Source organism: Poecilia reticulata, chromosome 9, assembly GCF_904066995.2.
Source record: "Poecilia reticulata chromosome 9, P_reticulata-male-v2, whole genome shotgun sequence".
NCBI lineage: Eukaryota > Metazoa > Chordata > Actinopteri > Cyprinodontiformes > Poeciliidae > Poecilia > Poecilia reticulata.
The window spans coordinates 308,196-330,211 of NC_088838.1; the positions used below are offsets into that span (position 1 = coordinate 308,196).

Consider the following 22,016-nt stretch of genomic DNA (forward strand, 5'->3'; position numbering starts at 1 on the left):
AATATTTTTATTTTTTGGGACAAATTAAAAGCATTTCTGAGGGGTCAAATTACATCATATACTAAGGGAATAAATAAGAAATATAAGATTTAGCTTAACACTTTAGAAAGACAAATTTCTGATCTTGAGAAAACGTACCAAAATGCTCCAACTAAGGACATGTTCAGAGAACTGGTGAATCTGAAACTAAAACACAACACTATGCATACATATCAAGCAGAGAGAGCAATAATTAGGTCCAAAATTATTACTATTATACAAAAATTTTATGAACTTGGAGAAAAAGCATAGAAAGTATTGGCATGGCAACGTAAAACTGAGGAAAATAAACAATTAACGCTATTGAAAAACCCACAGAAGTTCTAACGTATAATGCCAGATAAGTCAATGAGTCCTTTAAAATTCAGATTTTTATACATCACAATCTTTCTTTTTATCCTCCATTGATTTGCCTTGCTTATCAGAGGAGGACATGGAGAACTTAGACAAACCCTTTCCTAGAATTACTGGATGTTAAGTCACTTCCGGGAAATAAAACCCCTGGTGAGGGTGGTTGTCCATTCGAGTTTTATAAAGAATTTCAAGACCTTCTTGTACCACTCTTGATGGATGTCCTTGAGCAAGGTGGAAGGAATGGCTGTTTTCCAGACTCCTTTGCTCCAGCTGTTATAACAGTCATCCATAAAAAGGGCAAAGATCCTCTAAAATGTTCTTCTTATAGATCAATCTCACTCCACAATACAGATTATAACGTAGTTACAAAAATGATAGCAAAAAGATTGGAAAGGTGTCTACCTTTACTTACCAACCTGGATCAAGCAGGGTGTATTTTAAATAGATTTTCGACTAATAATTTGAGGCATTTATCATAAAACATATTACTAACAAAAAACAGATGCCAAGTGTGGTCGCCTCATTTGATGCCAAAAGGTTGAATGGCAATACCTCTTTTCTGTCCTTAAGAAATTTGGTTTTGATGACAGGTTTGTCAATTTGATACAATCTCTTTCTAGATTCCGTCAAGCTAGAGTTGTTACCAATGGGATCACCTCTGAGTCATTCTGGCTGTAAAGAGGCAACAGACAGGGAGATCCAGTTAGTCCCGCCCTCTTTGTGCTTGCCATCGAGCCATTGGCTGAGGCCATTAGAATAAATCATAATATTAGTGGTTTTGAGATTGGCACCGACATGCACAAGATTTCACTTTGTGGACATTTTATTTTTAACCAATGCAGAACGCTCTCTTTGTCACCTTCAGGAACTACTGAGTAAATACAGATCATTTTCTAGATACAAAGTTAACGTGGTAAAAAGTGAGGTTTTACTGATGTCTGTATTTGACCACAGTAAAGTTAGAAGCATGTCCAATTTCAAATGGTCTCTCTTGAGGGTTTTAAATATTTAGGGGTGTTTGTTGATAGAAACCTTAAAAATCTCTTTAAACTCAACTTAGCTGGTCTCCTTCAGAAGGTGAGCGAGGATTTAGAAAAATGGATGGATTTACTTCTCACATTATTTGGTAGAATTAATGTCATAAAGATGAATATCCTCCCTAGGTTTCTATACATGTTTCAGCCACTTCCAATTCACGAGCTGGACTCGACAGGATCTATGAGCAATACTATTACCATCTGTCTCTCACCTATGTCTGATTCATATACATTTTTATTTAATCCTTATTGATTACTCCCTTCCCCATTTTAGTCCGTCTTGTTTTTTTGTTGTTATATTATCATTAATGTATTTTACTTTAGGTATGTCTCATTGTTTGAATTTTACTTGATCCTGAACCAGTTTTGTCCTGTCAGTTTACAATTGTGATGTTACTAAAAAATCCAAAATAAAGTATTCTAAAAAAAAAAAAACTGGGGTGATGTTTTCCATCTTCCTGGTTTTAGTCAGAACAGCAGCAGCAGCTTCTGGATCAGCTGCAGCTGTTTGACTGATTTATTAGTCAGACCTGTGAAGACGCTGCTGCAGTAATCAATGCGACTAAAGATAAACATGGATGAGTTTCTCTAGATGCTGAGACATCAGTCCTCTAGTCCTGGAGATGTTCTTCAGGTGATAGAAGGCCGACTGCTTATGGTAATTATTTACCATCGATTCGGCTGCAGTCAGGTTGCAGTCCTATTCTGATTTGTAGCTTAAATCCACAAGCAGACAGAATTCTGCTGCTTTACGTGTAACTTTGTTTCAGTACCTGGAGGGTGAGCATAAAGCAGGGAATTCTTAGAGCTCATATTTCCAGGCCTTATGTGTTGATTCCTTCAGAAACATAGAGATAGTTGCTAAAGCTGATCCAAGGAAGGCCTGACTATGTACAGTACTGTAGAAAATGAAACCCACCAAAATGAACTTGGTGTACTTTCATTACACCTTATAAGTGAACCTCATGCCGAGGTTCACTCACTGTTAGATTCAGGCTGTGGTAGAACACAATGAAATACTTTACTATTGTTAGCAGCTGATGTCCAAGAGACATTGACTTTCAACAATAAACAATGTTCATGTCTGCACAGGGGGAGCTGACAGCAACATGGCAGGCTGGTACTCACTTGTCCATCTCCTTGCGGATGTCGTCCTCTGCCATGCCCTTGAGCCTGGAGTAGAACCATAGGTGCTCCTCTACACTGAGCTTATCAAACAGAACGTTGTGCTGCGGACACATGCCCAGGTTCTGACGGATCCGATCCATTTCGGTGCGGATGTCGTGGCCGTATATGGTGGCAGAGCCGGAGGTGGGAGGAAACAAGCCTGTCAGGATGGACCTTTGATGAGGACAGAGACACACATGAAAAGCATGGTTTGTGGGTTCTGCCACTATGAGCCCAATTCAGTCTGGAGTGACTGATCAAATGATTGATGTGTAAATAATTGCCTTCGTTCTGTATTTTTCTGTAAATTATCCAAATGGTTTTATTGCAAATAGTCTAATCATTGTAGTTTGAATATAAATAATTTGAACTGAAACGGCCCATGAGGCTGACTTGTTGGAAGAAAGCGATTTAATGATTCTGATTATTTTGATGAGGGACAAACTGAAATTATTGTGGGATGTAAGTTTAAAGCAGCATTTGAAGCAAACTAAGAAATGGAAGAGGGGCTGTCCAACCTGCCTGATCCAACAGTGAAAACACAACATAACTTTTTCAAATTCAAATTATATTTAAAACAAAAATACTTTATTGATCCCAAAGGGAAATTAAATGTTAATGTAACTCATATCAATTCAAATTCTTTAGAGTTATTGTAGGCACTGATTGTTGCTGGCAGCAAAGATCTCCTGTAGCAGTCTGTATTACAGTGAATTTGAAGAAGCCTCTGACTGAAGATAGTCTGCTTACTCAAGACAGTGTCATGAAGAGGATGGTCAGGGTAGTCCATAATTTCCTTAAATTAATAAATAATGCTTCTTTTGACTTTTTAGGTCTTTATTATGCCTGTGGTCGTGTTTTGACACATTTTTGTATAATTTGCCAAATGCTTCGTAAACATCTTCAATCTCTGGCTGCAGAGTGGTCTACACAGGGTTTGCTATCCAGGCAAGAACACAATGATCTGGTTCTGAGATGTGATCTGATATAGTATCTGCAGATTTGTGTGCTTCTTCACTCTCACTAAATCACAACATAAATAAAACCAATGAGATGCTCCATTAAAGCAAAAACAGTTTGTCTTCCTCCTTACATGGTGGTGGTTTTTCCAGCTCCATTGTGTCCCAGGAAGGAGACCACCTGGTTTTCATAGAGGTTGAGGCTCAGGTTGTTGAGGGCCAGTTTGCTGCCGGTCTTGTACACCTTGGTCAGTTTGTCTATGCAGACCACCAGGCTCAGGTGGCTCGGCTCCTCCTCCATGCCCCGCATCTCCTCTGCAGTCACAGATGAAGAAGGTATTTTTCCTGGGATGTTCTCAGATGAGCTTAGAGATTATTCTGGGTTCATAATAAAAAAGGAATGAAAACAAATACTAAAAGATGAATAAACATGTTATTTTTTGCACAGACCCATGACTTGTAAATATATGCATTGTAGCTGTATCTAGCATGCAGTAGTTCAAGCCTTACCCCTGTTATTTAAGTTTAGAGAAGCAAAGTACTGAGAGTGTGCTTCTGGACTATATTTTTTGCAAAAGAAACATTAAAATGTTTCTTTTGCAAAGAAACATTTTAGTAGGAACAGCTTACCCTGCTCCCTACCGTCCTTACTGATAACTTTGCTTATGAATTATTTTTAAAGTCACAATTTTTATGGTTTTATTCACATTATCGACATCATAACTGGATTACCTCACTTTTCTTCACCTCCAAGTTGAACTAGGGCAAAATGCCCCCGTCCGACCCCAAGGACATTAGCAGTATTCTACAACGACTTCAGTTTTTAGAAACAAAGATTCAACGGCTGGAGGTGAACTTTGAGATCAACGCTACCTGTGGATATGAAACAACTCTTCCTCAAACCAGCGGAGAGGTCGTACACCCCGCACCAAGCAGCTCACCCTGGGTCGCTCAGGGAGCCAAGCCGAAACAAAAGTCTCACACTGCAGATCCCATGAGACGACTAACGGGGAGAACCCCCCACCTGGATGAATCAGCGTGGCCGGCTCTGAGGCGAAACCCACCTTCAACTTCAACACCTGCTCGGCCAAAGAATGGCAAATAAGCAGCTGGAACCAAAACGGCACCACCGACCCGGCTCCCAAGGACAAAGTGACCAGCCCGAGCCTCAAAACATCCTGACTCCGACGGAATCCCACTGAAAAACAGATTTTCTGCACTTCAGCCTGAGCCTCTGAGTGAAAACCCACCTTCAAACATCAGCAATGAGGCTAAACCAACGCATCCATCGCACAAAGCTCCGAAGGACAAAGTGACCACCAGGAAAACAAAAGGTATGCCAAGAGTGCTTATTGTTGGAGATGAGACAGTAAATGGAATCAGTCATGTTTGCAATCCCAAGAAAACGAGAGTGGTTTCTTTTCTTGGTGACACTGTATCTGATTTGACCCGCAAAGTGCTCTCTCTAACCACTGATCAGCCAAACAGACTTTAGTTGTGCATGTTGGAGGCAACGATCTGGCAAAGCAAAAATCCGAGATTCTGAAAAAGGACTTTAATATTCTTCTGGACACTATGGGAAAATTAAAAACGAAGTTATTTCTCAGTGGTCCAATTCCATCGCCTCAATGGGGAGACGAAAAACATTCCAGGCTGCTTATGATAAACAAATGGCTGATTAAAACCTGCTCTGCCAGCTCAGTGACCTTCATCGATAACCTCTGGATCTACTGGCAGAGCTTTCACCTCTTTGGAAGAGGAGGACGCAATCTTAACAAACACGGAATAAGGCTGCTCACTGCAAACATTTTTCATTTTATCAACAAGAACAACAATGTGACCATCGCTTCAGAAGAACAGGCTCAAGGATGTCTGACTAGGATGGAGCCCTTCGCATATCAAGAACAAACTATTCCAATACAAACTCATAAAACATCGACTGTGAACAGAATGACTGGTTCCCCTCCTCCTTCTCCCTCCCTCTCTGCTCCTACACTCAGTCACAAGATCAGAGTTTCTCAGGAAGTGAATCACTAAAGAGAGTCGGGCTGCACCTGAGCCTCCTGAAAATGCTGGTGGAGAATTCAGGTCAGAGAGAAAGACGGACGGACTCTTTCTCCTCCCAGCTGGATAGTATGAATCAACAGGTTCGCCTCGGCACGACTCTCACTTCATCTAAGCCACCTGCCTCTGACCTCCCTGAGGTTCCAGCACTCTGCGTTTCTAAGGTCTGAGACCGGGGTCCAGATATTATCCTTACACCTGTCTTCCTCCAGAATGTGTCTGGCCCCCCAATATTGCATAGCAGGACAATACCTGTCCGGATCACTACAAGAAAAGTTACAAAAAACAGAAATACAAAAAACAGCGGTCTTAATTCAAACCTCAGACTGATCCCCTGCCTAAAGGAACCTCAGACTGAAGAGCTTTCAGCCTCCAAGTCACTTAAACTGGCTCTTTTAATACCAGATCTCTCTGTGCTAAAGCTCTATTAATTAATGATTTCATCACTGAGCATAATATTGATGTTTTATTTCTGACAGAAACATGGCTGAATGACAATAATGAAGCAATCGTACTAATTGAATCAGCGCCTCCTGCGTACAATTTTAGAAAACACAAAAAAGGAGGAGGCGTGGCTTCAATATTTAAGAATACCATGAACTGTAGTAAAATCTCTTTGGGTAATTTTATGTCTTTTGAATATCTTGGAATCGAGGTAAAAGGCCACAAACAAACTTTGACACTAACTCTATACAAAACACCAACATATGTGGAAAATTTCTTTGCGGACTTGAATGAGCTTCTATCTCTCATATGTATTGATTACGATTGTTTGATAATTGTCGGTGATTTCAACATTCATGTTGACAACCCCCAAGACCGAGGGGCTAAAAAGCTCTGTAATATATTAGAGAGTTTTGGTTTAACACAACATGTCAAACAAGCAACACACACTCAGGGACACACACTGGACCTGGTTATCAGTAAAGGTGTGAATATTTCCAATGTCTCTGTAACTGATGTCACCGTGTCGGATCACTTTGCTGTTTTCTTTGACAGTTCTTTATCCGTTAACCCACTTGTACAAAAAGCTACTATCACAAAACGTACTTTCACAGAAAACACAGCAGAAACATTTAATCAAATCTACTCTTCTTCCTCACTCTTAAGTTATAGTGACGTAGATAAGTTGGTGGATGATTTTCAGTGCAAACTTTCAGATATCATTGATTACATTGCCCCCATTAAAGTAAAGGTTGTGACTGGTAGGAAGAAATCTCCATGGAGAAATGCACAAACAGTTCAATCTGCAAGACAACTCTGCCGAACGGAAATGGCGTAAAACTCAACTGCACGTTTATTATGACATCTACAAAGAAAGACTACGTAACTATCACACAACACTAAAACATGCAAGAGAGGCTTTCTTTGCAGATGTCATAAACAAAAACATTAACAATGCTCAAGCTTTATTTGCAACTGTTGACAGGCTCACAAATCCTCCAATGACGTTACCACCTGAACTTCAATCTATTGCCTGCAACAAGTTTTCTAGTTTCTTTTTAGAGGAAATTCAAAAGATCAGAGGATTAATCTCTGGATGTCCTACACACACATTTCTTTAAGAAAGTCCTGCCTGTTGTTGCTAATGATCTGATCCAAATAGTAACTCATCGCTCTCTTCAGGTGTTTTTTTCCCCCAGGCTTTGAAAACAGCAGTTATCAAACCACTGATAAAAAAGAACAATCTGGACAAATCACTACTGCAGAATTACAGGCCGACCTCTGACCTCTGACCTCCCATTCATCAGCAAAATGATTGAAAAAGCTGTTTTTAAACAATTAAATAACTTCCTAACAATAACAAACAGCTTTGACTCCTTCCAGTCTGGTTTTTGTGCTCACCACAGCACAGAGACTGGCCTAGTCAAAGTGTTCAATGATATCCATATAAATACAGACTGTGGGAGAACCACAGTGCTGGTTCTGTTGGACCTCAGTGCAGCTTTTGACACTGTTGACCACGACATTTTACTGAATCGACTGGAGAGTTGGGTCGGACTCTCCGGTCCAGTTTGAATCTTACATAAAGAACAGAGATTTCTTTGTTTCAATCGGAAACTTCTCATCAGAGAGGTCAAAGGTCACATGTGGGGTACCCCAAGGTTCAATCCTAGGACCCCTTCTCTTTAATATTTATATGCTCCCACTGGCTCAGGTTATAACAGGAAATAGGATTAGCTACCACAATTATGCGGATGATACACAGCTCTACATCACGATGTCACCAGGTGACTCTGAACCCATCCAATCACTGAATAGATGCTTAGAACAGATCAATGTGTGGATGTGCCAAAACTTTATCCAGCTGAACAGAAACAAAACTGAAGTTATTATCTTTGGACCTAAAGATGAGCGAACTAGAATCAATGCACAGCTTCAGTTATTACAACTAAAAACCAGTGATCAGCCCGAAACCTGGGATTAGTGATGGACTCTGACCTGAACCTTCAGAGCCACATTAAGACAGTCACAAAGTCGGCCTTCTATCACCTGAAGAACATCTCTAGGATTAGAGGACTGATGTCTCAGCACGATGTAGAGAAACTCATCCATGTGTTTATCTTTAGCCGCATTGATTTCTGCAACAGCGTCTTCACAGGTCTGACTAATAAATCAATCAAACAGCTGCAGCTGATCCAGAAGCTGCTGCTGCTGTTCTGACTAAAACCAGGAAGATAGAGACATAACACCAGTTTTAAAGTCCCTACACTGACACCCTGTAGCTCAGAGAATAGACTTTAAAATACTGATGTTAGTTTATAAATCACTGAACGGTTTAGCACCACAATAACTTAAAGATCTGTTATTACTGTACCAACCGTCTAGACCCCTCAGATCTTCTGGTTCTGGTTCTGCTCTGCATCTCCAGAACCAGAACCAAACGAGGAGAAGCAGCATTCAGTTTCTATGCACCACAGATTTGGAACAAACTTCCAGAAAACTGTAAAACAGCTGAAACACTCGGTGCCTTTAAATCTCAACTTAAAACCCACCTGTTTAGAGTTGCTTATGGCTAAATTAGGGTTAGAGTGCGGGTTTTGATGTCTTCCATGTTTTTATGTCTTTAATGTTTTTAATTTCTTTTAATTTCTTTTCTACGTTTTAATGATGTAATGTTTTTATTTTTTTTTATCTCTTTCTCACTGTTTATTTCTGTTTTTATTTTAATTATGTAAAGCACTTTGAAATGCCTTGCTGCTGAAATGTGCTGTACAAATAAAATTTGATTGATTCATTGATTGATTGAGATGACACAGGACGAGTAAGAGCTGCACCACAACAACACTTTAAAAAATGGTATAAACAATGCAACTCATTTTTAACCTATCTCACCTCATCACTGTGATGTTAGCCCTTTCTAATTTTGGAATAAAAGTTGCCTGAAGCTATAGAGTAAAATGAATAAATTATAGAAAGATATTATTTGAATAAAAAGTTGATGTTATGACAAAATTGCCACAAACTCGATAAACAGACATTTCTCTCTGATCCTTCTTTATTTAAGCCAGTACTAACATGTAGTTCTTCATAAAGACAGTTAGTGTGAGGTTCTGTAGCATGCTTACTGCAGAAAACTGGTCACATTCACAAGATCCAGAATAAATGATGCTCAGAATGAGCTCACAGCTTTTATCTCCTGGTCATTTATTTTCTAGTGAAGGCAGGTTACACTGTGACTGCAGACGTCACTGGACATTTTGCAGGAGTCATTTTATAAAGTGGTGACCCACAGTGGGTCCAGTCAACACCAAGAATACTAAAAAATAGAAATACAAAGAGAGAACTTCTCTCACTCGCCCACATTCTGACATTAGCTGATTAACACAGACCTACCGGTGAGAGAACATTGTTTTTTAAAACTGGCATCGTCAACAACATCCTGCCTTTCCAGTATTCCATGTAGGTCAGTGTTCCAGCTCAAACCTGAAGGTGTTTTAGGGAAAGGTCCAGAATGTGACCTGAGTGCATTCACACCCATCGATAAGCCTCTAAGGACATGTTATCTCTAAAGAAGCATGCCTTAGTGCCAGCTGTGAACAGGATCCTTAGACCAGAGTTTCTCAACCGTTTTCGGCCCAGCGCCCCCCCAGCCCTTATCCAGATCTCTCACCGCCCCCAATAAAGAATTTGTAGGATACTTTGGACTGACCATTATTTTATTATTAATATTACTATCACTATTGTAGATGTTTTGATTTTTATGCCTGTTTCTGTATTTATAATCAAAAATAATTTCCCAGAGAACAAAAAAGCTATGAGAATAGGAATTATTTTCACAGGCGTCTACGAAACATGCAATGAACATTCAAGTTAAAATTTATAGGCCTAACAGCAGCCAATCAGAGTTGAAAAAATATTGTTATTCTTTGCCATTTTCTAATTGTTATATATTCCACAAAATGAGCAGATAAAAGATGTTCAACATGCCAGTTTAAACTTTGAACTATTTGCAAAACGACTGAGCTCTGCAACATTAAAACATGGATAGAACTGTAACTACATTAATCATAACTCTTCTTCTCTTCAGTGTTTCTGTCGGAATCTGGTGGTGCAGCTCTGTGCTGCCTTCAGGAGAATGGGACATCAGAGTATCATCCATAAAATTTCACCCACATGGCATTTATTGTGCCAACCAGAGCTTTCAGTGGAAAAACTAAAGTTCCAGGTCCTTTTAATGCCATACAAATATGAGACAGAAACATGGATTATATCTTTATATAAACCTGTCTATTGATTATAGATTAATAGTTTTACTGGACAGAAATTACAAAGAACAAATCTGGTTCTTAATCAAATCCTAATGAGTCAAATTCAAAGTGTCATGGAGTCATCAGCCTCATGACATTAACACTGACATGAAAAATAATATTGAAGAAATAAATATATCAAATCTAATTAAAAACATAAATAAGTGATCAGTTCTTTACTTTTATGATCTGTAAGATATATTTATTCTCAGTACTAGATGTGGTCTCAACAAACCCATGACACTTCAACAATATTATTTTATCTGGAAATAGTGTCTGTTTATTCTTGCCATACAGTCTCTGTATTAATTATTGCTCTAAAGGTCTTGCCATACCAGTTTATTCCTCTGTATTTACTTTAGTTTCTTAGTTTATTCTTGCATTTTGTTCTTCATTCATTTCCATTTAGTTTCGTTTGATTAGTTTTATCCTCTCTTGGTTTATTGCTGTGTCCACATTAGTTTATTTCCTGTTGCTACATTTATTTTATCGTTTATTGACCATCAGTAATCTTCACTCATCACCTGCTGCGCCGCCTAATCGTCATGTGTTTCACATCATGTGTTGATTTTTTTTCACTGTTCAGCGTCGGATTCTCTGTTTTTATGCCATAATTCACATCTAGTTCGTCGCTCCGTTTTATGTCCCGCTTCTCCAGTTTCAGAGTTTTGCGCAATGTGCGTGTCGTTTTTTTTTTCTTTTTCTTTTTTAACCCCCTAAGGTGCAGAGCGGTCGGGAAACATATCGATGGGGAAAAGGCAGACTGACATCAATCTTTTAAAACAACAGAAACAATTTCTGCATTCTGATTATTGAAATTTAAAAGTGCTGTGTTGTTCTATCACCCCGTTTCATACCGGACCACTTACAGCTCCGGTATTAACGCTATAAAATGAACGCTCTCTATCGTGGTATCACACATGGAGGGATTTCTTTATTTCTTTATTTAAATGGGTTCATTTTTCAGAGGGATACACAGTGAGGGTATCGTAATTTTAGTAATTACATGTTTATAAGAGCGATTTTCTGTTGTCCTTCCATGGAAGCGGTCAGCTTTCAAACGGAAATAAAACACTTTTTAATATAAGTTGCTGCTTAACATGATCACAGAACTGCCAAAACGTATGTACAAAAATACCAGACAAAGTGAATCACAGCAACGTCATCAGCCGGTGTAACGCTGAACTGATGTGGTGAAGCTACCAGGAGCAGGAGAACGGAGCTGCGCCAAGAAGCTAACAAACACTGAATAGAAGAAGAAGAGCTGCCAGGCATGCAATCATGCAGCCAGGCATGATTTAATGTTACACAATACAGTTTTACCAAGTTGCTCAAAGTCTAAACTGGTATTGTTGTGCATTTAAGGTGTAAAGTTTACCTTCGACCAAACGCCCCCCAAAGGAATCCCAGCGCCCCCCTTTTGTAAAAATGTCCGCCAGCGCCCCCTGCTGTCCTCTGAATGCCACCTGGGTGGCGGTACTGCCCACGTTGAGAACCGCTAGTCTAAAGCATGGCAGCTATCAAATGAGTACAAAGATACGTGTGTGATTCCTGCAGTAAAGCATGGTGGTGGGAATTCCATGGTCTGGGGCTGCAGGAGTGCAGCAGTAGTTACATTTCATGCACTCCAAAATGTACTGTGAACTACAGACACAGCCTGATGCCCTCCCTCCGGAAACTGGGTCACAGAGCACCTTTCCAGCATAATGATCCCAAACACACCTCTAAGACGACCACCGCTTTATTGAAGAGGCTGAGGGTGAAGGTGATGGACTGACCAAGCATGTCTCCAGAGCTAAACCCAATAGAACATCTGTGAGTCGTCCTTAAGCGGAAAGTGGAGAAGCGTCAAGTGTTGAATATCTGCCAGCTCCATGATGTCGTCATGGAGGAGTAGAAAAGCATTCCCATGGTATCCTGTGAAGCTCTGGTGAACTCCAATCCCAGGAGAGCTACGGTAGTTTTGGGAAATAATGGTGGCCACACAAAATATTGACACTTAAGGAACTTTCAGTAGAGGGGTGTACTCACTTTTGTGATACACTATAACTCCTAGATTTCAAACTCCAGTCCTCAAGGGCCGCTATCCTACCGTTTTTAGATGCACAGGTACAAAACACTGGAATGAAATGGCTTAATTACCTCCTCCTTGTGTAGATACATTCTCCAGCGTCTTGCTAATGACCTAATTATTCTATTCAGGTGTGGTGCAGCAGAGGCACATCTAAAAGTTTCAGGACACCGGCCCTCCAGGGCTGGAGTTTGACACCTGTGCTGTAACTGATACTGGTCTCATTCTGTTAATGCAATTATTCCATGAAAAAAACAGAAAACTGCTGAAACCAGCATTTGTTAAAATGTTGATATTTAAACCCATTATTAGTAACATACTGTTCAAAATCAAATAAAAATCAAAGTATGTTTAACATTATGCCTATGAACTTTGCACCATCACTGTTATGTTCAATAGTTGGAAGTTTGGTATTTTTGGGCCTTGACCAATGTCAGGGTTGCACACGTTTTTATTTAATTGTTAATTAAGGCGGTGAAGCCCTGTGTAACCAGTGGGCTCCTTTGACAGGTGATGAAGATGATGGGCCTGAACAATGCCGTTCACTGGGTGGCCTGGTTCATCACTGGCTTTGTCCAGCTCTCCATCTCCGTCACTGCTCTCACAGCCATCCTGAAGTACGGCAGAGTGTTACTCCACAGTGACCCACTGATCATCTGGCTCTTCTTAACTATTTATGCTGTGGCCACAATCATGTTCTGGTGAGTGCTTTAGATTTTCACTCAACACTGTTAGAATGCATCATTGTTTCACTTCCAAACACTGGCATCTGACTGCAGGTTGAACCTTCTGAGAGTCGACCTCAGAAGGTGCAGTAGAGAGATGGGAGAAAGTTCTTCTGTCTTGCTCTCGGTGAAGGCGGACACTTTTTTCCTCTGCTCCCTCCCTGCTCTTGCCTTCTCTGCTTGCTCTGTTTTTGTTCTTTTTCTATATTTTTGGAGCCTTTTTCTGCACATCATCCAAATCTACAAATTATGGATCTGGTCAACCGATCTCCCAGTGCAATTGATCAAATTTTTCTTGACGAGAAGTCTGGGCACAAGAGAGCCCTCTTGTCCTGCGAGGACACACCCGGCAGGATTCACCCTGGATTTATTCATGATAACAGGATTTCTACTTTGGAGTTTGTGGATTCCTGGATTATCGACAAATTTGTGACGGACTTGGCCGAACTAGCAAACACTCAGACTGTTGGTGTGGACAGAGATGCAAGTTGGATGTGAGTCTCGCTGATACTCGCAGCCCAGCTGAGAACTCTAAACTCACTATGGAATCGATCTTGGAGAAGTTGCTAGTTTCGGCTCAGTGGAACGACCAAACTAATATGGATGATTGGGAACTGAGATGTATCAGAGAGACTTTAGGGAAGATTGAAATTAATAATCTTCCCAATCTAAGACTTTCTCTAACTGAATTGGCTTTCCCCATGTGGCCTTGGAAGGGCTGCATATTTCTAATCTCCTTGAAGATATGTAAACACAACGCTCTTCCCTCCTCACCCCCTCTGTATCCATGGAGTTGTGGAGCTGAGCGCTCCTAAGGACATCATTCCTCGATAACACCTTTGTCGGACTTCTGCCGGGAGGCTGAGCAACGTGGTTCCATGGTCCTTTGATGTCACCGCCTTCACTCATGTCTTTGTTTTGCCCACTGTTTTGTCTGAATGTTGCCATCTGCCCTCCTCTGTCCTTTCTTCTTTTTTGTTTGAGTTTGTTAGAAACGGTGGAGTATCCCCCATTTAACCCAGAAAAGGATTATTTTAGTTTACTAGTAATATCAGAAATTGTGGAGTACGCACTATTTAGATCAACATTATACAGCCCAGAACTGGAATCAGAATCAGAATTAGAATAACTACAAACTTGGAATCCAGAAATACTTAACAGGAACAGTCACTGCTTAGTTTATATTACTTTTAACCCAGAAAAGGATTTAGAACAAACTTAGAATTTAGACCAATACTCCATCATTATTATCTAGAATCTGTAGAGTACTCACTATTTGGATGCAGAGACCAGAAGCCCAGAGGACATTGTTGGATCTAGACTATTTTTCAGACTCCTGTTTTTCCAACCCAGAAATGGAATTAGACCAGAGGATACTTGGCAACCCTGAACAGGAGCACTTAATTTACATACTTTAAATCAACATTAGATTATTTTTCTTCTTTTGCTCTTTTTCTTCTTCTTCTTCTTTCCTTTGGTTTGTTATTTTGTTTGTATTTCCTTTTAATTCATGTAAAGCCCTTTGTATTGCCTTGTTGCTGAAAATGTGCTATATAAATAAAATTACAAAGCCTATTCTCAGTGCAAGACATTTGACTGTTTCACTGTTCAGCATCAGATTCTCTGTTTTTATGCCATAATTCACATCTAGTTCGTCGCTCCGTTTTATGTCCCGCTTCTCCTGTTTCAGAGTTTTGCACAATGTGGGCGTCGTTTTTTTTTCTTCTTTTCTTTCTTTTTTAACCCCCTAAGGTGCAGGGCGGTCGGGAAACATATCGGTGGGGAAAAGGCAGACTGACATCAATCTTTTAAAACAACAGAAACAATTTCTGCATTCTGATTATTGAAATTTAAAAGTGCTGTGTTGTTCTATCACCCCGTTTCATACCGGACCACTTACAGCTCCGTGTTAACGCTATAAAATGAACGCTCTCTATCGTGGAATCACCCATGGAGGGATTTCTTTATTTCTTTATTTAAATGGGTTCATTTTTCAGAGGGATACACAGTGAGGGTATCGTAATTTTAGTAATTACATGTTTATAAGAGCGATTTTCTGTTGTCCTTCCATGGAAGCGGGCAGCTTTCAAACGGAAATAAAACACTTTAATATAAGTTGCTGCTTTGACATGATCACAGAACTGGCAAAACATGTGTACAAAACTACCAGACAAAGTGAATCACAGCAACGTCATCAGCCGGTGTAACGCTGAACTGATGTGGTGAAGCTACCAGGAGCAGGAGAACGGAGCTGCGCCAACAAACACTGAATAGAAGAAGAAGAGCTGCCAGGCATGCAATCATGCAGCCAGGCATGATTTAATGTTACACAATACAGTTTCACCAAGTTTCTCAAAGTCTAATTTGGTATTTGTTGTGCATTTAAGGTGTAAAGTTTACCTTCGACCAAACGCCCCCCAAAGGAATCCCAGCGCCCCCCTTTTGTAAAAATGTCCGCCAGCGCCCCCTGCCGTCCTCTGAACGCCCCCTGGGGGGGATACCACCCACGTTGAGAACCGCTATTCTACCATCAATTGTAGCAACCTGCGCCACCTACTGGATGTAGGGACAAATGACATCAGCTTTCTGCTCCATGTTACGCTAAATATCCGCCAGCAGCGCGCTGCTGATCACTCACAGCTAATCCAATCAAAGACAACATAGTCACGACATCATGTCTGTCTATTTAAATATGTATATTTATTTACAGGGGTGAAAGTAGTTTGCAATTCTTACCAGAAGTACTATGACAAAAATTGTCAGTGGCTCATTGTGCGAACCAAAACAAATAAAATCAAATATTTTATTGTAATATAGCCTACCCGTATGAATAACACAGAAAGTAGAAGCACTTCACAATGTGAAACAAATATTCTGCTATATGGGGTGTAAAGTAATAAAGTACATTTACATTTATTAGTGTAATTACACTCTAATCTGTCCTTTAAGTTATTTACAAACTTAAAATAACTTTTCCTTGAATTTGCTTTGAATAAAGTTACTCAGTTACATTTGAAATCATATCCATTAATGAGTAAAGATAAGAAAAGAAAACGGCAGAAAAAACGGCATTGATCTTTTGGCTGGGTTCTTATAGTGTTGCATCAATGGGAAGACAGAGGAGCAAGGAAAACCTGTCAAGTTATCTTCTGAGAAAAAGAAAAGCCCTTGCTGAATTTAATGCATCAGTTTACCTGCAAGCATAGGCAATAGGTTTATCATACATTGTAAACTTGAATCATATTTTAACAACAAATGGAAATGTCAATTTGATCAGGTACTTGTGATTATAATTTGTATTGACTAAAACTGACAACAGAAAATCAGGTTTGGAATTGGTTATTTAAAACTATTAGATGGGAGTAACAAACAGCAGCTGACATAATATATTGGAAATCAATGTCCCATTAAAATACACATGATATTTTCTGTTGCTTTTTTATTTATAAATGTGCTCCTTTAAATAAATATAGCTTAACACCAACATGTTCTCATTTCCTTTGTGATGAGCTGAACTTTGTTTTGCTCATCACAAAGTAACTAAAGTCAAATTGTAAAGAGGTACTAAGTCCACATTTTTATCAAAACTAACTGTAGTTTTACTTGAGTAGCCTATCTTATTTTTGTACTCTTTCCACCTCTGCTGGCATGTAGAAACATTGATAAATAATTTTATCTTGTAGCATCTGCAGTAACTTTTTTATCTTGGGTATCACCGTCTTTTTTTTTTTTTTTTTTACAAATTAGTTATTACTAGCAAGTTTTGATTTCACTTGGATAAAAAATTCCCTGTCCCACTGCGTTTTCAAGGTTTTTATTTTAAAGTCTATAAATGATAAGTGGTTTATTGTTCATCCTGTCCCAGTGCAAGCGGCATTTTGTTATGTCTGTGGCCCACCTGCGTAAAATGTCCCAGTCCTTAAATCAAATGCAACAATCCAATCAGCATTTTATAAGAAGATGCGTGTACTATGTGCTACCGTTTAAAAGAATTGTTTTCGAGGTATGCTGCGTTGTTTTTAATTGAGAAAAATAACATGAAACACAACTAGATACTCTCCGTTTGTTTTAAAATTTGACATTTTGTAATAAGAAGAGATGTTAAACAAAGAGGAGAACGGTTTGAAGCGCGCTGACAAAAGCTACGAGCTCCGGAAGGGAAATGGAGGGGAGAGAGAGGGAGACTGTTGGACAGCACACAGTTCAAAAACAATAAGGAAGGAGAAAAAATATATTTATAGACATATTAACTCTTGTTTTAGACTGTCTGTTGATCGTAGATCTACTTTGATTCAAAGTGCAGGCGTTCTGAATGACGGCCTTATTGCAGCCGTTCTCCCGGCACCGTACTACTGGACCAGTACGGTCCAGTACTGGAACGCAGTACTGGACCGTACCAGCTTACTTTCACAGTTCACCCGGTATGTATACACCAGGGGTGTCAAACTCCAGTCCTGAAGGGCCGCTGTCCTGCAGTTTTTAGATGTGCCACAGGTACAAAACACCTGAATCAAATGGCTTAATTACCTCCTCAGGTCTCCAGAGCCTTGCTAATGACCTAATTATTCTATTCAGGTGTGGTGCAGCAGAGGCACTTCTAAAAGTTGCAGGACACCGGCCCTCGAGGACTGGAGTTTGACACCCCTGGTATACACACTACGTCATGATGTAACACAGCTGATCAGAAGGCTGCTAGCAATCAGTAGTGCGCTGCTGGCGGTTGTTTACTGTAACACAGAGCAGAAAGCTGAGGTCGTTTCTCGCTACATCCAGTGACAACTCAGATTAGATATATTTTGCAGCTCTTGAATATAGTTGGATCTACATTTGGGCTGGTGAACAGTTGCTCACACTGTTTAGGCATAACATTATGACGACTGATAGAAGAAGCCTGAGGTGAGTAAGTTTTTAATTTTATAATGTTTGTTTTTCATTTTGTTCTTTCATTTGCTTGTACCATATGGTTAGTCAGGGTGCCCATGGTGGTCATAAAGTATGCCTAAGTGTTAGAGACAGCAGCAGCTCAGTGTTAAACTCAGCTGGTTGTGTAACTATCAAATTATGGGCAAGAATATATTTTTTCCAACATACACTTGTTTGTGAATAAAACCATAGGTCTGGTGTGGAAGTTAGAAAAACTGTTTCTATTTATTTTCGCAATTCTCCATGTAATAGCGGGAAAGCCCCTTCCTCGCCCCCCAACGCAGAGATGATTTGGCTGCAGAGAAAACTTCTGACTTTAATTTTATCAGGCTGCCCCAGTGCTGGACTAAATGCCCAGTTCGCTGCAGGCAGCCTGAGTCGGTCCCACTGCTGTGGGTCAGAATCAGATATCCTGATATAGAGAAACGGTACCGTGTCTGTCACCACGACGCAGCTCAAAATTCCGGTACCACCTGCTCACTGTTCGCTTTCTGCTTCACCTTAACCTAACTAGGTGGGTTCACACCACTGCTGATAGATCGGGAAAAATCCACCCCATAAAGCCTGAACAAACAAAACACATTCTGTTCTCCCTACTAAGAACCTCAGCATCACTATCAGTGTCTAAATATAGATGTAGTGACATCTGTGAGAAGGAGCGCAGGTTAATTGGCAATCAATCACTGATTATTGGTTAATATTTCCTGTGATGTATTTGTGAACACACCCAGCTCAAATACAAAGATTACACCATATTGTAGCCATGGCAACACAACAAGTAAACTATCAAGATGATTCTGTGCACTTTTACAAAGTAAAGTTCCTAACTAAATCCCAAATGTACAATTAATTTTTTTAAATTATTTTATCTTTGTTGAATGCATTAAATAAAGCTTAATCACATTGTCATTGTTAATAAATGTCTGCTGCAGATTTAGATCTATGGTCTGTGTTGCAATTCAACCATTTATGGGGCCGAAGACTTTCAGAAGACCTCTGATAGATTTTTCAAGGCAGACCTATGAAGACACTGTCACAGTAATCGACTGACCTTAAATGTGTGGACGTTTCTCAAGATCTTCTAGAATACCAAAATCTAATGAAAATAATTTATCTTTCAACCTTAAAATTCTAGATCTCTCTGAGGTGTTAAAATCGTAAAATGATGTAGTTAACCCCTCTGAGTTTTTTCAATCTTTAGAGCAATCTGCAGCCAAGTTTGTATGGAGGCTAAACAGTCAGATATTATTAGGGTTTATTTAATAAAATAGCAGCAAATTTGCTTATTTCATGACTTCATAACCAGCAACTTTCTCGCCTATGGTCTGTTTAAAAATTCTCAGATCAATATGACATAGTATGATCTTATTAAATATTAGATTCTTGATTAGCATAGGTTGTTGCTATGTTGTTGTATGATGTTTTAAGATCTTGTTCAATAAGACCCTTTTAAACTTTGAGGCCTCGCCCCAAAGGTCTCTGCATGGCCCTGCCATTTAGCCTATCATACATCATTTTATCCCTATAGTAACCAATAGGATAGAGAGCTTTGCCTAATTCTTTTATGACAGTTATTTTTTAGATGGAGTAAACCAGATTCACATCACATTCACAGATCTGTGTCTAATTCCATTTTCATCTTTAACTGAAGTTTTGAAATTTTTCACAATAAAACACTTTTTCAGAGAACCTTTGTGTTATTAATTATTATAGTCTTTGGTCTTTTTTTAACCTATACAACATGAAAACCCTCATCAAAAGTTCATAATAAAGTTAAGTTCTCCCTACCGGACCGGCGCTGGTCCATGGCACAAGCCTGATCCTCCTCCATCACACTGAGCCTGGCAGATCCTCCTCCACACCAGGGCCAGTCCCAGGCCTCAACACGCCCACTGCCTGACCAATAGGACCTCTGCAGAGGGAAGTACCATGGGCGTGGCAGCCCATACATCCCTACAGGTAGAGGAAGAGGGAAAGTTGTGTTATAATGAGATAATAATGGTCCAGGATTCAGGAAGCAGTCTTTTCCCACCTGGATGAACAGCTTCTATGTACCAGGTTAGCACACCGTACACCCCAGCATCTATAATGAGCATCATCATGGAAAGGCTCAGATTAAAGTCATCGCCCTCTACAGGTGACTGACTGATGGTGCGCCACTGGATGCCAACACCTGCCACCTCATACAGGGCAAAATACTTGGAGCCAAGACCGAAGGCTGTGGTGGACATGAGAGACTGGAACCAACAGAGAACACATGCACTATGAGTCAGCAGCACAAGTACAACAGCAACACATGAAGAACAAGGAAGTGGCCTTACAGCAATGCATTTCTCAAAGGCAGTGATCTTGTCATGGGCCACCTCCTCCCTTATGGCTACATACATGTAGGGCACATAGCTGAGGAAGTAGATGATTCCTCCACAGGCTGAAGCTAGCTTAGCTTTGGAGTAGATTACTGACACCAAGAAACTGAGAAAAAAAGAGAAAACATTACAGAACCAATTACCAATTACAATCTGAACAGACTGGTTCAGATTGCTCAATCACAATCTGAACCAATCGATAGTTTCTTCTCAGTAAAGTCAGACTTCTTTTAAAACAAACTTTGAAATTCAACACATTTGCACTTTTATGTAAAACCTTAAATGTTTGTTTGCTATTATGATACAAAATGAAATTTCAAATAAAACTGTTTTTATTAAGCCAATGTATAAAAAGGAAGAAAGGCAATTTCACTAAATTCAAATAGTAATTTTGGATCAGTAGTTGAACCTTTGCAAATATGTGATTAGAATAAAAATGTGTCTTTACTAGAGTTGTGCAGATCGATCGGTCACCAATCATAATCGGGCCAATTTTCGTGAAAAAGTACACGATCGGTGATCGGCGATCATTGTTTCTTGTTGCCGATACCGATCACCTGCATCTCATTTCTCAGCCTGCCTGTGCAGCTGGTCTCCTCTTTCCTTCACACTGCGCAAACGTGCAGCAACAAATCCTAAGCTATGTGGAACTATAACGCACTGAGTGAATGAGGAAGTTTGCATGTTGCGGCGGAAAATTGAAGCAGGTCAAAATGCATCAACACATCGAAGCTAATATGGCATAAGAACAATGCCATACTTGATGTAGTTTGGCTACATCGAGGCTCATTGCAGTAAAAATGAGCCTCGATGTAGCCAAAGCAGGTAAAGCAGAGCACAGCTACAAACACTCACCTGGATTAGCATGACGGTCAGAAAGCTAAACAAATAACCCGCAAAATTATTTAAGTGTTCGAGCTGCGATGTAAGACGCTGGTTCTGCTCTCGCTGTTGAACTACTAATATTTAATATTAATATTTCACAGACGGAGCGCCGCTTCTGCTCCACCTGGTAGTGACTCTCACACCGAACCTCTGCTTAAAGCTGCAGCATCTAATCTAAAAAAATACATTTTACATACGTATTAAAACTTTCGCTGTCCTAACATGAGACAGATAATCTCTAAAAAAATAATCGATCTCCTCCCTGCTCTGCATAATTACTCCGCTCAGTCAGAAACAGCCAATCAGAACTAGCAGTAATCAGCTAGCCGCCATGCTATCAGGAAGGTTTCATTCAGTAACTCTGGATTCTTTATTGTAATGGATCCTGTATTTGCCTTTGAATGTTAAGTTTTATACTTGACTTTTTTTGGGCAATGTTGAGAGGTTTTATTTTGACTCTTTGCATTATTTAGCCTCTTCAGAGCCTCCATATGTTATCAGTCTGTTAAAGATATTATTACCAATAGCAGTACAATTTGCACAATGCCTGTTTTGTTTAGTTTTCTTCTTGGAAAAAGTTATTAAAAACAAGTTTTTGTCTAAATTAAGGTGAATTCATGGTTCCTTTTCCCACATAATGTAACCGGCAGTGTTTATGATAAAAAAATAATAATA

At 39.7% G+C, this 22,016-nt stretch overlaps 1 protein-coding gene across 5 annotated transcripts in view; it reads right to left on the reverse strand.

The window, feature by feature from the left end:
* Positions 1-22,016, reverse strand: part of abca2 (ATP-binding cassette, sub-family A (ABC1), member 2) — a 154,602-nt gene that overhangs the window by 45,282 nt on the left and 87,304 nt on the right. For all 5 annotated transcript variants that reach the window (XM_081611158.1, XM_081611157.1, XM_081611156.1 and 2 more), the window contains exons 18-22: positions 20,412-20,562; positions 20,123-20,327; positions 19,879-20,043; positions 3,691-3,871; positions 2,559-2,771 (exon numbers count right to left, since the gene is read on the reverse strand). In XM_081611158.1, coding sequence (XP_081467284.1) covers positions 2,559-2,771; positions 3,691-3,871; positions 19,879-20,043; positions 20,123-20,327; positions 20,412-20,562 — 915 coding nt within the window. The remainder of the gene's footprint in view (positions 1-2,558; positions 2,772-3,690; positions 3,872-19,878; positions 20,044-20,122; positions 20,328-20,411; positions 20,563-22,016) is intronic.